The sequence below is a fragment of the Alligator sinensis genome, unplaced genomic scaffold, assembly GCF_000455745.1.
Source record: "Alligator sinensis unplaced genomic scaffold, ASM45574v1 scaffold206_1, whole genome shotgun sequence".
NCBI classification, from domain to species: Eukaryota; Metazoa; Chordata; order Crocodylia; family Alligatoridae; genus Alligator; species Alligator sinensis.
Window position 1 is genome coordinate 342546 of NW_005843055.1, and position 12258 is coordinate 354803.

At 66.7% G+C, this 12258-nt stretch overlaps 1 protein-coding gene across 1 annotated transcript; it reads right to left on the minus strand.

Moving 5' to 3' along the window:
- Positions 1-450: 450 nt before the first annotated feature.
- FAM221B (family with sequence similarity 221 member B) lies at positions 451-10368 on the minus strand. Its single transcript, XM_025193482.1, has 12 exons — positions 10113-10368; positions 9344-9487; positions 9153-9263; positions 8732-8935; positions 8249-8368; positions 3492-3881; positions 2851-3207; positions 2565-2586; positions 1799-1845; positions 1403-1456; positions 1155-1196; positions 451-930 (listed from the first exon to the last, which is right to left on the minus strand). The coding sequence occupies exons 1-12, from the start codon at positions 10366-10368 to the stop codon at positions 578-580; spliced, it is 2100 nt and encodes a 699-aa protein (XP_025049267.1). The 3' UTR covers positions 451-577.
- Between the last annotated feature and the right edge of the window lie 1890 nt (positions 10369-12258).

Here is a 12258-nt window from a genome sequence, read left to right on the forward strand (position 1 = left end):
GGAGCTGGTATCGTGCTGCTGCGGGTCTGTGGGAACAGCGGCTGCGACTGGTGCAGGGCAAGACCCACGCTTCTGCCACCACCCTGGAGCAGGACCCATCCTGGGCCAGGCTAGGGACCAAGGCATTTCCCTGCTGCCAGTGCAGTGTGTGGGACTCCGCGGGCAGAGGCTGGTGGCAGGGGCAGGGCTGGGCAGCTGCTCCCCAGCTGTGTGCATCTGGGCCTGGCCCTGACCTGCACCCCTGGGCTGGGCACATCAGGGAGGGGCAATGAGGGGGTCCCTGCTGGGGGGAGCTGGGGGCTGGGCAGGGGAACGGCTCCCAGGGGCTCCAAACAAGATGTACACTCAGGTGCCAGCATGAGGCAGGACCCCAGCCAGGCCCAAGCCCCGCTGGGCCCGCAGCAGCAGACACGGAGCTGGCTCGTGCACTTCCAGCTATTTAATGCAGACAAGTGCCCATCCAGAGCTGGCAGAGAGGACTTGCTGGAGGTTGCAGGAAAGCCCTGGAGTGACCAGCACCAGAGACGGTGCTGGGATGGCCCCTGTGCTCGCCGGGAGGAAGGGCCGGGGCTTGGCTTCACCTGGTGCCCGTTGGAAACGATGCAGCAGGTGCCACCTCGCACAGCCCTGGGAGCTCCCCAGGACACGGGGCAGGACACGAGGGGCTTGTCTTGTCGGTGCTGTTGGGCAGGGGTGGGGTGTGCAGGGCGCCTGCAGCCCAGCCGGGGTCCCAGTGCCCTGGGCCAGGCTGGGTGCTGAGCCAGGAGGAGCTGCAGGCAGCGATGGGCTGGCAGGGGCCGGTTGGCACTCCCAGCCCCACTGTGTGCCCAGGCAGATCTCTGCTCTCGCTGGGGACGGCAGGGAGCACCGCCTGGCGCCTCCCCGCACCTGGCTGCAGTCCCTCAAGAGCCAGATCTGCGTAGGTGACCTCTGCAGAGAGGCAGACACGAGTTAGGAGTCAGCAGGAGCTGTGGCAGAGACCTGCCCCCCACCCCATGGTGCACAGACCCCCCCCACCCATATGGCGTGTGAGGTGTGCGTGGGCAGGGTCCCCCCGCACCCACATGCTGTGTGCCCACCCTAACGCACACAGCATCTGGGGCCCTGGGCACAGCCGTAAGCCCCCCACCAGGTGCACCCCAGCAGCCTCTTACCTTCCTTGGGGGTTGGAGGGAGCCAGACTTGGGACTTGGGAGCTGCAGGGAGAGCAGCCAATGTTGGCAGGGTGAAAGGGCCCACACCCAGCCCCTCGCTGGGGCACAGTCTTTGTCCACCCCCAGCAAAGCCCCTCCCCTAAGCTCAGGCCAGGCTCTGTGCCCCCAGCGGCCCTGGCCATGCAAGCCCTAGGGCAAGAGAGAGCCAGGCAGGGCCTGTGGGAGCTCCTGCTCCTGATCCCACTCACGTGTCCTAGTGCCAGTCACCCTCGTTGTGCTCAGCTCCGCGTAGGTGCAGGTGTCTGCTGGGAGCACAGGCAGTGTGTCAGGGGGATCATGCCCATGCCCCCAGGTCCTCAGGGTCCGTGCCCTCATGGGGGCCCTGAGGGACAGCCAGGCCTCATGCCCCCACCCCTCCACACTGAACCCCAGGGGAAGGGGCCCTAGGTGACCTTTGCCCCCTTGCAGCAGGGCACCCCTGTCTCTCCCTGGTGCCCACTGGGGCTGGGGCTGCCTGCATGGAGCAGCCTCGGCCCAAGCCTGGCTTCAGAAAGGGGCTGTCATTGTGGCAGGACTTGCTTGGAGAATGCGCTGCCTCCCCCGCAAGCTCGGCACAGGGGGCACAGGCAGTGACAGACCCCTACCTGCATGAGGCATGTTGCTGGCCGGGCTGGCATGAGCTACACGGTCCCTGTGAGAGAGAACCGGGAGTCACCACATGCAATGAGCAGGCCAGCAGTTTGTAATGAAAAATAGGAAGTTTGTCTTCCCCCGCGGGTGGTTGAAGCGGGGGCTCATGGCCACTGGATGTGCTGGAAACTGAGTGCGGCCAAATGTACACAGGGGCTAGACACGCGCTTGGAGGAAAGTGGCATCGGTGGTGATGGGGCAGGGAGTGAGAGGCACGGCCTCTGCATCAGACCTGCCTGGAAACCTCAATGCTGGAGGCTGCAGGGGAGAGAGGAACAGGGAAAAACCCTGCTCAGACCCGGTCAGTCTCCCTTCAGCCTCCACTCGCTGCCCGTGTGACATCGGAGACAGCACAAGACAGACCTCTTCTGTTCTTAAAAGACCTTACAGCTGGTGCCCACGAAGTACAGCTTGGCCCCATGGCCCTGCCCCACGGGTGCAGCCCCAGGCTTGCAGGGGAAACTGGGATCATGTCTGCAGCTTTGAGCAGCTGACAGCAGGGGCCCCGGCGGGCCCCTGTCCCTGCACCCAGTGGCTGTGGGGTCGTTGTGGGGGGAACAGCCCATGGGGAGCCCTGGACAGCGGTGGTGCAGGGCAGTGGGCACCAGTCGGAGGAGGGAGCAGATGCCCCTGCCCCATGACCACCCCCAGGACATGCCCATGTCACCCCTGGTCCCCACCCCCACAACACCCTGGAGCAGGTACAGTTGTGGAGCTTACCTCTGTGAGCCCTGGCATCGCCCTAGAAGAGAGCAGGACAGACCCTCAGCGCCTGCTTGTGCTGGTGCTGCCCAGCCAGCCCCCTGCCCTGCTCCCCACAACCCCCTGGCACCCCTGCCTAGCCCGCACCCACCCCCAGGCCCACTGCCCGGTCCACCCTCTCGCTCCAACCTGGCCCAGCCCCCACACATCCCTGTGGACCCCTGGCCTCTTCCCTGCCCATGCTTAGGACCCCCTTTCTCCCCCCTCCATCACTCCCCAAGCTTAGCCCCCCCCGCCCCCCTACCTTTCCGCCTCTGGCAGAGGACGAGAGCCAGGACCAGGAGCGCCAGGAGCAGCAGGGCAGTAGGAAGCAGGGCAGCCAGGAGTAGGAAGCGGGTATTCTTTGAGGGCCCCACAGTCAGGGAGAGCTCGGCACAGCCCCGCGTGTTCTTCGCCCGGCAGGTGTAGGTCCCATTGCGCCGCAGTGTGATCTCCGCCGCGCTCTGGAAATTAACCTGGGTCTCCCGCGGGGATGGGCTCTCTGAGGTGTTGCCAGGGCCCCACCAGGTGATGTTGGGCAGGGGGTTGCCCTCGGCCATGCAGAAGGCCCGTGCTGGCCCCGGCCCCTCCAGCAGTGAGAGGTTGAGGATGCTGGGCGATGCTGCAGGGCACAGGGCACCGTGGGCGGGGGCCCGGGTGCTGGCTCTCCCCTCTCCCCACAATACCTGAGGACTGGGAGCAAGTGCTGCCTGCCCTGGCCCAGCCACCCCTGCTGCCAGCGAGCCCTGGAGTAGATGCCGAGAAGCGTCTCAGAGCTCCAGGGCGCAGGCACCCAGCAGGGGCCCACCCCAGGGGTTTCGCACCCTGAGCCTCTACCCAGCTATAGTCTAGTGGGCAGAGCCCAGCACCCCAGGCACCCCGTGGGCTGCCAGCTTGGCGTGGTACCTTCCACAGTGAGGTTGAGGTTGGTGGGGTGCGTCCAGCACTGCCCGGATTTGTTCACCAGCTCCACACGGCAAGAGTAGAGCCCTTTGTCCTCAAAGTTCAGCCTGGCCACCCGCAGGGAGAGGTCATGCTGGCGCGGGTCCCCAGCCAGGCTGTAGCGGCTGTTGGGCCCCGGCTCCTTGCTGCAGTTGCCGTTTGTGTCGCTGTTGTTGGCCACCCAGCACTGGAAGACGTGGGACTCCCAGATGACACGGATGATGCCCATGTAGTTCTTGTTTGGGTGTGTGAAATTGCAGGGCAGCACCACGTCACTACCCTTCAGCCCCGTCATCGCCGTGGGCATCTGCATACCCCACTCGGGCTCCTGCACTCTGCCGGCTGGCACGGCCCCTGCAAGAAGAGCGGGGACACCAGGGTGCCCGGGCAGGCGGGGGTCACAGAGTCATAGTCACAGAGCCCTGCAGCTGGAAGGGACCTGCGGGGTCACATCCAGTCCAAGCCCTGCCTGAGGCAGCATCAGCCCTGTGCAAACCAGCCCGGACACACCCAGCTTCTAAAGTCTACAACATGCCGTGGGGAAAGCGGGGGCACTGCAGCGGCCAACGTCCTGCTTTTATAAAAGGGGTTAATAGATGCTCCAGGCAGAGGCCATGGCTCTGCTACAGAGGAAGGTTAACCCCCCAGTCTGAACCAGTCTGAGCAAGTGGGAAATCCCCTTCTGCTCCCAGTGCAGCGTGGGGCTGAGCCTGAGCACAAGAGTGAAACCCTCCAGCCAGGACCCTGTGGGGTTGGTGCCAGCAGGAGCATTGGCCCAGCCCAGCTGCAGCCGCAGCTGCAGCCCCAGCCCCAGCCTGGACTGCAGCAGCACCAGCGCCTCGGGGGGAGGTGAAAACCCCCTGACACGGAGCAGCGAGGAGAGAAGGGGGCAACAGCACAGCCCAGAAGTCTGGGAAATTCCCATAGCAGAGCACCAGCATCGCTGCACCTGAAGCATCCCTGCCAGAGGCTGCCCAACCTCTTCTTGACACCTCCAGCACTGGAAAGCCTTCCCCAGCACCCATCCCTGGCATCTCTCCCACGGCCTGCCTGCTCCGACAGTGAAGACATGTCTCCAAACATCCAATCTAAACTAACCATGCTGCAACTTCAAGCCACGCTGGAGGCGGAGTGGCCAGGAACATGGCTGCCTTGCTCCTGACTAGGCCCTGTCCATCCACGTCTGGCCCAGGCGTGTGCAATAACACGGAGATGCCCGGACTGAGCGTGCAAACAGTCAGGTGCACCAGCCTGCCTTGGCCGGAGCCCCTGCCCCCTCCGTGTCCCAGCCCCCGAGTGCTGCCTCCGTGCCCCCCAGCCCTGGCCCAGTCCGTCTCCTACCTGCCAGCAAGGCCAGGAGCCAGAGGCCATGCGGGACCATGGCTCTGTGCCAGCAGGGAGAGGGCTGGCTGGTCCTGGACAGGTGGAGGCTGGAGCTCTGCAGCAAAGGGATGTCTCAGGCCAGCCCTCGCCCTGCAGCCAGTTGAGCAAGAGCAGAACCACAGACCGGGTAGAGGGCCCAGGCTCCGGCCCGCGGGGGGAGGGTCACTTCCCCTTTGCTGCAGCTGCAGGGAACCTTCAGCCAAGAGCAGAAACGAGCTGCAGCTCCGGCCCCTGGGCCTCAGCCATCTCCTCCGGCCATGGCCTTGGCTCTCTGGCTGGCCCCTTGGACGCTCACACTTGCAGGTGGGTCCCAGCCCCTTCTGCTTGTCTCTGGGACCCTCAGCACCTCCACGCTGGCTCCGTTCCCTCCTGGTGAAGCCCCGTGGGCAGACGCAGCACACCGTCCTGGTCCCGCAGGCATGTGCCGGGCAGTGGAGCAGCGTCTGTCTGTCCTGGCAGAGCCGAGCTCTCGAGCAGGGACTGTGGCCCAGCTTGTTGCCTCTTCTGAGGATCCACCTTGTCCGTCTGTCCCGACAGGTGCCTGGGGTGAGTCGCCTGTCTGCCTGCCCCCCGCCCCCCTCCTGCCAACCCGGGCTCTGACTCTGCCCTTGCTGCCGGCACATCCAGCTCATGAGCCCTGGCCGGGAGAGAAGCACAGGCCGCGTGCTGGATTGGGATTTATAGGGCACAAGCTCCCAGGGTCCTGGCGCAGGTTCCCCTGCACCCTTCTGATGAACTGGGGCTTTCTCTCGAGGCTTTAGCTTCCCTTATCTATTTCCTTTACTTCACAGCTTCTCGTTCCTGTCAGCTACAGCCTGCCACCTTTTCCTACGCGCTGGGCAGGGCATTTCCGTTCCTAGTAGTGCCTTCCGTTGTTCCCCTGAAGGCCCAGCTGTGCCAGGGGCAATCTCCTGCTGGCCGACACGTGCCAAGTGGAGCAGCCCCGGCCTGGTCAGCACGTGCAAAACCTGCCAGTGCATCCCAGCCCTTGCTGCATGCAGCGTCCGCAGCCCGAGGCCAGCGGGACCCATGGATCTGGCAAGGGGCCCACGCCCCTGGTGCCCCGGCTGCCTTGTGGGACCCCGGCGCTCCGGGACCAGCGCTCTAGGACTGTGCCAACAAGAGACCCCCCAGCAGATCCTACCTGCCTTTGGGACCATCGTGGTGGCAGCCCAGGACCCAGGGCACTGAGGAGCCTGGGCACGGATGGGATCTAGCCCCTTGCTTCCAGCAGGCCTGAAAGCTGCTTTCAGACCTGGCAGTGAGGGGGACTGATGGGTTTTGGGGGGGTTAGCACCCCTGCGCCCTCCTGAGCACTGCTCCTCTCAGACCCAGGCCAGTGCCTGCCCCTTGCCCCCGTCCCTGGCAGAGCACGCTGCACACGGCATCTCCCCTCCAGGAGCGCAGCCTAAGGCAGCTCCGGCCTCTCCAAGCTATGAGTGCATGGCTAAAGCCAGAGGCCCTGGGGCTAGACCCTGCAGTGCCAGGAGAAGCATAGGTAGATTAACGCATGGACGGATGGGGCCCAGGCCCAGGGGCCTCTGCCAATTGGGGGCCCCTGGGTGCCTGGGTTCCCATGGGAAATGGAGGGTTTACCCTTGCAGGTAGCAGCCTTCTAGCTTGCAAGGGGCTGTCAGGAGTGAGATGCAGGGGGTGCTGTGTGTGTGTGTGTGTGTGTGTGCGTGCGTGCGTGCCTGTGTGTGTGCGTGTGCGCGCACGGCTGCATGCATGCACCTGATCCCGAGCAGGGCCAGGCGGTGTGCAGAGCAGCTGCCTTCAAATCAGTTATGGGGGGTGTGTGGGGGGGACAGATCGAGGCCCCCATGGTGAGGGAGGGAGCGGGGCAGGGGCTCGGGGTGCTGCCCAGCCAGAGCGATGAAGGACCCGTGGCCATGGTGGGGAGCAGGACAGAGCAATGGGCAGCTGGTCCACGGCTGTGGGGGGCAGCTCCCCACCGCTGTGTGCACCCCCAAGGGGAGGCATGGGTGGGGCATGTGATCCCTGGATTTGTGTGCAGGGCAGATGTGGGCTGCCCGCTGCAGACTTGGGGCTCTCTGCCTTGCTGCCTTTGCCCCGGGACCCCATGCTGGCCGCGTGTCCCCTGCCCACCCAGCAGCAGTGGGGGCCGTGAGTTGTGCCTCCCAGTGCTGGGTGGGCAGGGGGCACACAGTGGGGTCTCCGGGGCAAAGGCAGCAGAGCGAGAGCCCTGAGCCCAGAGTGGCCAGCCCACGTCCGCCCCTGCCCTACTCCACGCCAGTGGGGAGCAGGAAGGAGGGGCTTGTGTCACCCCCCACCCCCCAGCCTGGCCGGGTCCTCCCAGCCTCCCCCGTGGGGCACGGAGGCCCTCCCCACCCTTGGCAGTGTCAGCTGGCCCCAATAAATCTGGGTCAGGAACCCAGAACCCCAATAAATCTTAATCCACCGCTGACGAGAAGGGGCCAGGGCCAGGGATGGTGTGGGGGAGAAGAGGGAGAGGAGGAATCCCTGTTTCCCACCCGCTGCTGTCACGGCGGGGTCGGCCCCACTCGCAGCCCCCAGCCCCGGGGGCACAGCTGCTCCAGTCTGGTTCCCGCAGCCCCGAGGGGTCTCTGGGGGTGACCAATAAAGGGTCGAGCCCCTTCTGCCGGCAGCACCCGCCCGCCTGGGCCCGTCTCGCTGTGACTGTCCCGGCAAGGACTGAGCCATGCTGTGCCATGGGTTTTGGGGCAGCCGTGCCCCGTGGACTGGGCATTTCCCTGTGACCCTCATCGTGCCAGTGACCCTGTGCTGACCCTGGGCTCTGCAGCTCATGCCCCGGCCAGGAAGGGGGTGCTGGCCGGAGGCCGGCACGAGTGTTTCGCTGCACCTCCAGCCCAGGCAGAAAGCGAACCCAAGAGTCGGGGCTCCCCAGGGAGTCGAGCCCACCCTGCCCTGCCCTGCCCAGCCCCAGGCCAGGCCACGGGTGCTGGCTGCATCCCTTTATTGGTGGCTGCCTCGGCCCGGCCTGGGGACATCCGGCTCCGCGGGGCTCCAGGCTCCTGCAGGGGCAAGAGGCAGAGGGCGTGAGCCGGACGGGGCGGGCAGCCCCGTGCGCAGGGCCTCGTAGGCGGAGCTGTCGCTCTCGTGCCCCGTCAGCACCGCGTTGCGGAGCTCGGGCATCTCGGCGAAGGGCAGGTAGGCTTCTCCTGGGGGCACGAGGGCAGGCGTGGGAGGAGCAGTGGGGGCAGGAGAGGCCATGGGATGGGGCTATGAGGAAAGGCACCGCCGTGGGGCAGATCCACAGTGCCCCCTGCTGGGCTGGGCTGTGCCACTGCCTCCCGCCTTGCACTCCCCCCAGCCCCCGTGCCTGCGGTGCCTACCATACGGCCGCCCCCCCTGCCTCCGTGCCTCAGTCGACTCGAAGAAGGTCTCGTGCTCCTCCCAGCGCCGGTCGCAGGCCGCGCACAGGAAGCTGGACTCGAAGCCCGTGCAGCAGCAGCCTGGGCGGGGGGAGCAGGTGGGTGGGGGAGCAGGGGCCCCAGCGCTGCCCCCCTACGTCTGCCTTTGAGAGCCACAGTGCCTGGCGCAGCCCAGCCAGCAGCACCGGGAGACAGGGCAGCTCCTGGCACATGCATGTATACACACAAACATGCACATGTATACTCGTGTGCACCCCCAGCCGCGCGCACACTAGGATACGGCCATGCACAGCCACAACCCTGCACACACACAGCCATGTGTACACAGCTACACCCCTGCACACACCCATGCAGGCACAGCCACACACCCAGCCACTGCCCCAGCCATGCACACACACAACCACCTGCCCGTCCGTGCCCCGGCCCGCGGCCAGGTGCCCTCACCTCTGGCCTGGCAGGCGCGGCTGGCGCGGGGCATGTGCTGCTCATGGCTGTGCTTGCAGCGGCACGTGGCACGCCAGGCAGCGGCGTTGAAGCCGATTATCCTCTTCAGCCAGAACTCGCCCACATCCTCGGGCCGGGCCGGGATGAAGGCGAAGCCCTGGCACTTGCAGTTGGGCATGGCACAGGGCACCAGCACCCGCGTCTCTGCGGGCACAGCATGGCCCTCAGCCCCTGGCAGCCCCTCCTCACCAGGACGGTTGGCTGCAGAGACCCCAGGGCTGAGCCCCAGAGGCTGTGCACCCTCCAGGGCCATGCAGCACTGCCAGCAAGAGGGTCAGCAGGGACCTAAGCCAGGGGGGTGGGGACCCCCGTAGGGGAGGGGTCTGGCGAGGCTGTCCAGCGGTTGCCCCCCAGTACCCACCGGCATAGACCTGGTGCTCCTGCAGCAGGTGCCCACAGAAGCACTTGGAGCGGTCGCCCACGCGGAAGCAGTCCCACAGGTACTCGGGGCAGCGCCACCCAACATATAGACCTGCAGGGCATGGGAGGGCGTGAGCCTGCTGTCCCCCACCAGCCCCGTGGCTGCCCGCTCCCCGCTCCCCCAGGCCCTACCTGTCTTGATGGCCTTGAGGGCAGCCTCGCGCTCCAGGTTGAAGAGCTCCTGCACGGTGCGGCCGAAGCGCTCGCGGTGCATGGCCTTGGCCACCGACACCAGCTCCGCCTTCTCGGCCGGCACCACCGCTCGCACTGTGTAGCCTGGGCGTGGGGAGGGGGGTGAGCATGGCCGGGGCAGGCCTCCATCCTGCCACAGCCCCCCATGGCATCCTCACCTGGCACCAGCTCGATGGCTGCCCTTGGGCTTTGGGGCTGCCAGTGCTGAGGCCTAGGGACCCATCCCTGGGGCCCTGTGTGCCTGGTGCCCACTGGAGACTGCTCTGGGCTGTCGGCTATATTGGGGGACTGCACAGCTTTTGGGATGAAGGTGCCAATTGCTGAGGCCCCCAGCAGGGAGAGTGGGGGCATCCACCTTAGCCAGGTGCTAGCCAGTGCCCAGGGAGCACCCCAGCTGGGAGCCAGTAGGACTGCGGGGCAGACCGCCCGGCCAGGGCAGGAAGGGGCAGGCTCTCGCAGCAGGGCTGGGTACAAGACCAGGCTAATCGCGCCTGCCCTGCTGGGGTCCCCTACTCCCCACCAACCCTGGCCTCCCCCCAGCCCTGCCAGTGCCCCTCACTCCCAGCCTGCAGCCCCTGCCCCTCCCCTCCCAGCCCTGCCGGTGTCCCTCACTCCCAACCCGCAGCCTCTGATCCAGCCCCCGCAGCCCTGCCAGTGCCCGTCGCTCCCAACCCGCAGCCCCTGGCAGGTTGGGGTACCCTCACCGTACCTGCTGCTCCCTGCTTGGCGGTCGCCTTGCGCTTTGTCTGCGTGTGTTGATGGTTCACCTCTACCATCTCCCCCTCACCTTCCTCGTCCTCCTCCTCCACCTCCATTCCCAGGGCCGGCGGGGGTGCCTCCTTGGCTGCTGCTGCCCCCGCAGGGTCCTCGGCCAGCAGAGAAGGCACCCTGTGTGGCTCTTCTTCTGGCGGGGGGGATGCCCCCCTGGGGTCCTTGCCCCCCAGGCCAGGCTCCTGGCCCTCCATGCCCAGCTCTGTGTGGACACACAGTGTCAGGGCCGGGGCGGGGGCTCTTTGGGTGGCACGAGGTGGGGGGCACAGTCAGGACAGGGCAGGGGGGTTGGCTGGGGGGCAGCAGCAGGTTGCAGAGAGGGGGAATGAAGGGACAGGACCTGATGGAGGGAAGATGGGGTGGAGGGAGGGGGCGCCCGGACCCCCGGGCTCCCTCCCTGGCACGGTCCAGGCCAGCCCGCCCTGCGGCGCATCTCCTACCTGCGGGCGGGCACGGGGATCTTCCCGCAGGAGCGGCTCGGAGGCCGGGGAAGGAAGGACCAGTTCCCGTGGCAACAGGAAGGGAGGGGCCTTCCCCATAGCAACGGGGGGGGCAGCTCCTATGGCAACGGGGACAATGCCAGGGCAGCCTTTAACCCCTCAAGGGCCGAGACAGTCCCAGAGCGCTGCAAGGGCTGGAAGAGCAGGGAGAGCTCTGGAGTGACTCAGTTTCCCCACCCGCTGCAGTGTGTCATTTGGACACTGGGGGTAAGGGGCTAATTTCCACCCTAGTCGTTGCGGGGGGCGGGCTGGGTGGTATCAGATGCATGGAGCAGGGGATGCCAGAGACAGGGCATCCCCGATGCACCCCCAGTAAGGAGGTGGGGGTGGGGGGGGGGTTTGAGCACCGGGCCCAGGAGGGGGGGGGGGGGGGGGTTGGAGCACCGGGCCCAGGAGCCACAGAGCAGCCTGGAGCAGGGGGCTGGCTGCATCAGCCCTCAGGAGCCCACGGGAAGAGACCAGGAGGAGGGATACGGAGCTGGCACCTGGGGCTGGCCAGAGCCCCCCGCCCTGAAAGGCAGCCTTCAGCATGGGAGGGCAGCCGCTTAGCAGCCAGGCCGTGTGCTGGGGCAGCTGGGGGCCGTTCGCCTGCCTGCCCTGGCCCCTGGGGCTGCCCTTGCCCCGCGCGGTGCTCTGCACTGCCCTGGTGGAGTCGGGTCCTCTCACTGCAGTGCCGAGGCCTGGCCCATCGTGTTGGGCCCCAAGCTAACCCTCATGTCAGCTCCACGCTGTCCTGGCTCCCAGCCTCTCTCCCCTGCAGCCCCAGGCCTGTGAGCATGGGCACAGCTGCCTCCTCACCCTCCAGAAACCCTCTAGGCCCCTGGTGCCCATCGCCCAGCACGGCTCCATGGGCTCATTCTTGGGAGCACAAGGCCCAGCCCTGGGCCTGCAAATCCGTCCCCCTGAGCTCCCAGGTAAACACCAACCTAAATCCCCAGCAGGTTTCTACATGCCCCGTAGCTTAACGGGCAGCGCTGGGATTGGGCACCAGCACCCGTGCAATGCCAGGCCGCAGGGGGCAGACAAGCCTGGCCAGTGCCCTGAAGTCCTCCATGCTCAGAGCATCCTGCCCCACGTCTCTGATCCCGGGGCATCCCCTGCCCCCATCCAGCCCTGGCCTGAGCTGTGGCACCCTCCCGGTGCTTCAGAAGAGGGTGCTGCCCCCTGCCCCAGGTGCCAGCTGTGCTTGGGGGTGGAAAGAGGGTCCTGGTCCCTCTGCCCAGAAGCAGGGCCGGGAGCTCTGTGCTTGTGCTGTGCTGGGCACAAGACAGTGCACGGTGCTGCCGGTGGAGCACACAGTGCGCCCTGAGTCACCCGTCTGTGGTGGACGGACGCCCTGAGGGTCTGCTCGGGTACCAGGCTGCACAGCCTCAGGCAGCAGGACTCCAGCTCCCCTGGCCGGGCCCGGGATGCAGCGGTCTCCCACCGGGATGCACGAGGACGCACTCAGCAGAGCTGCGGACAACCCCGTCGGGGGCGCAGACCCCACCCCAGGCTCTGCAGGGTCCTTCGCTGCTGGGAGTGGATGCGGGGTTCCGGGCAGCCCCGGCCGGGAGCACGCCCCCATCCCTCCTGCTGTTACCC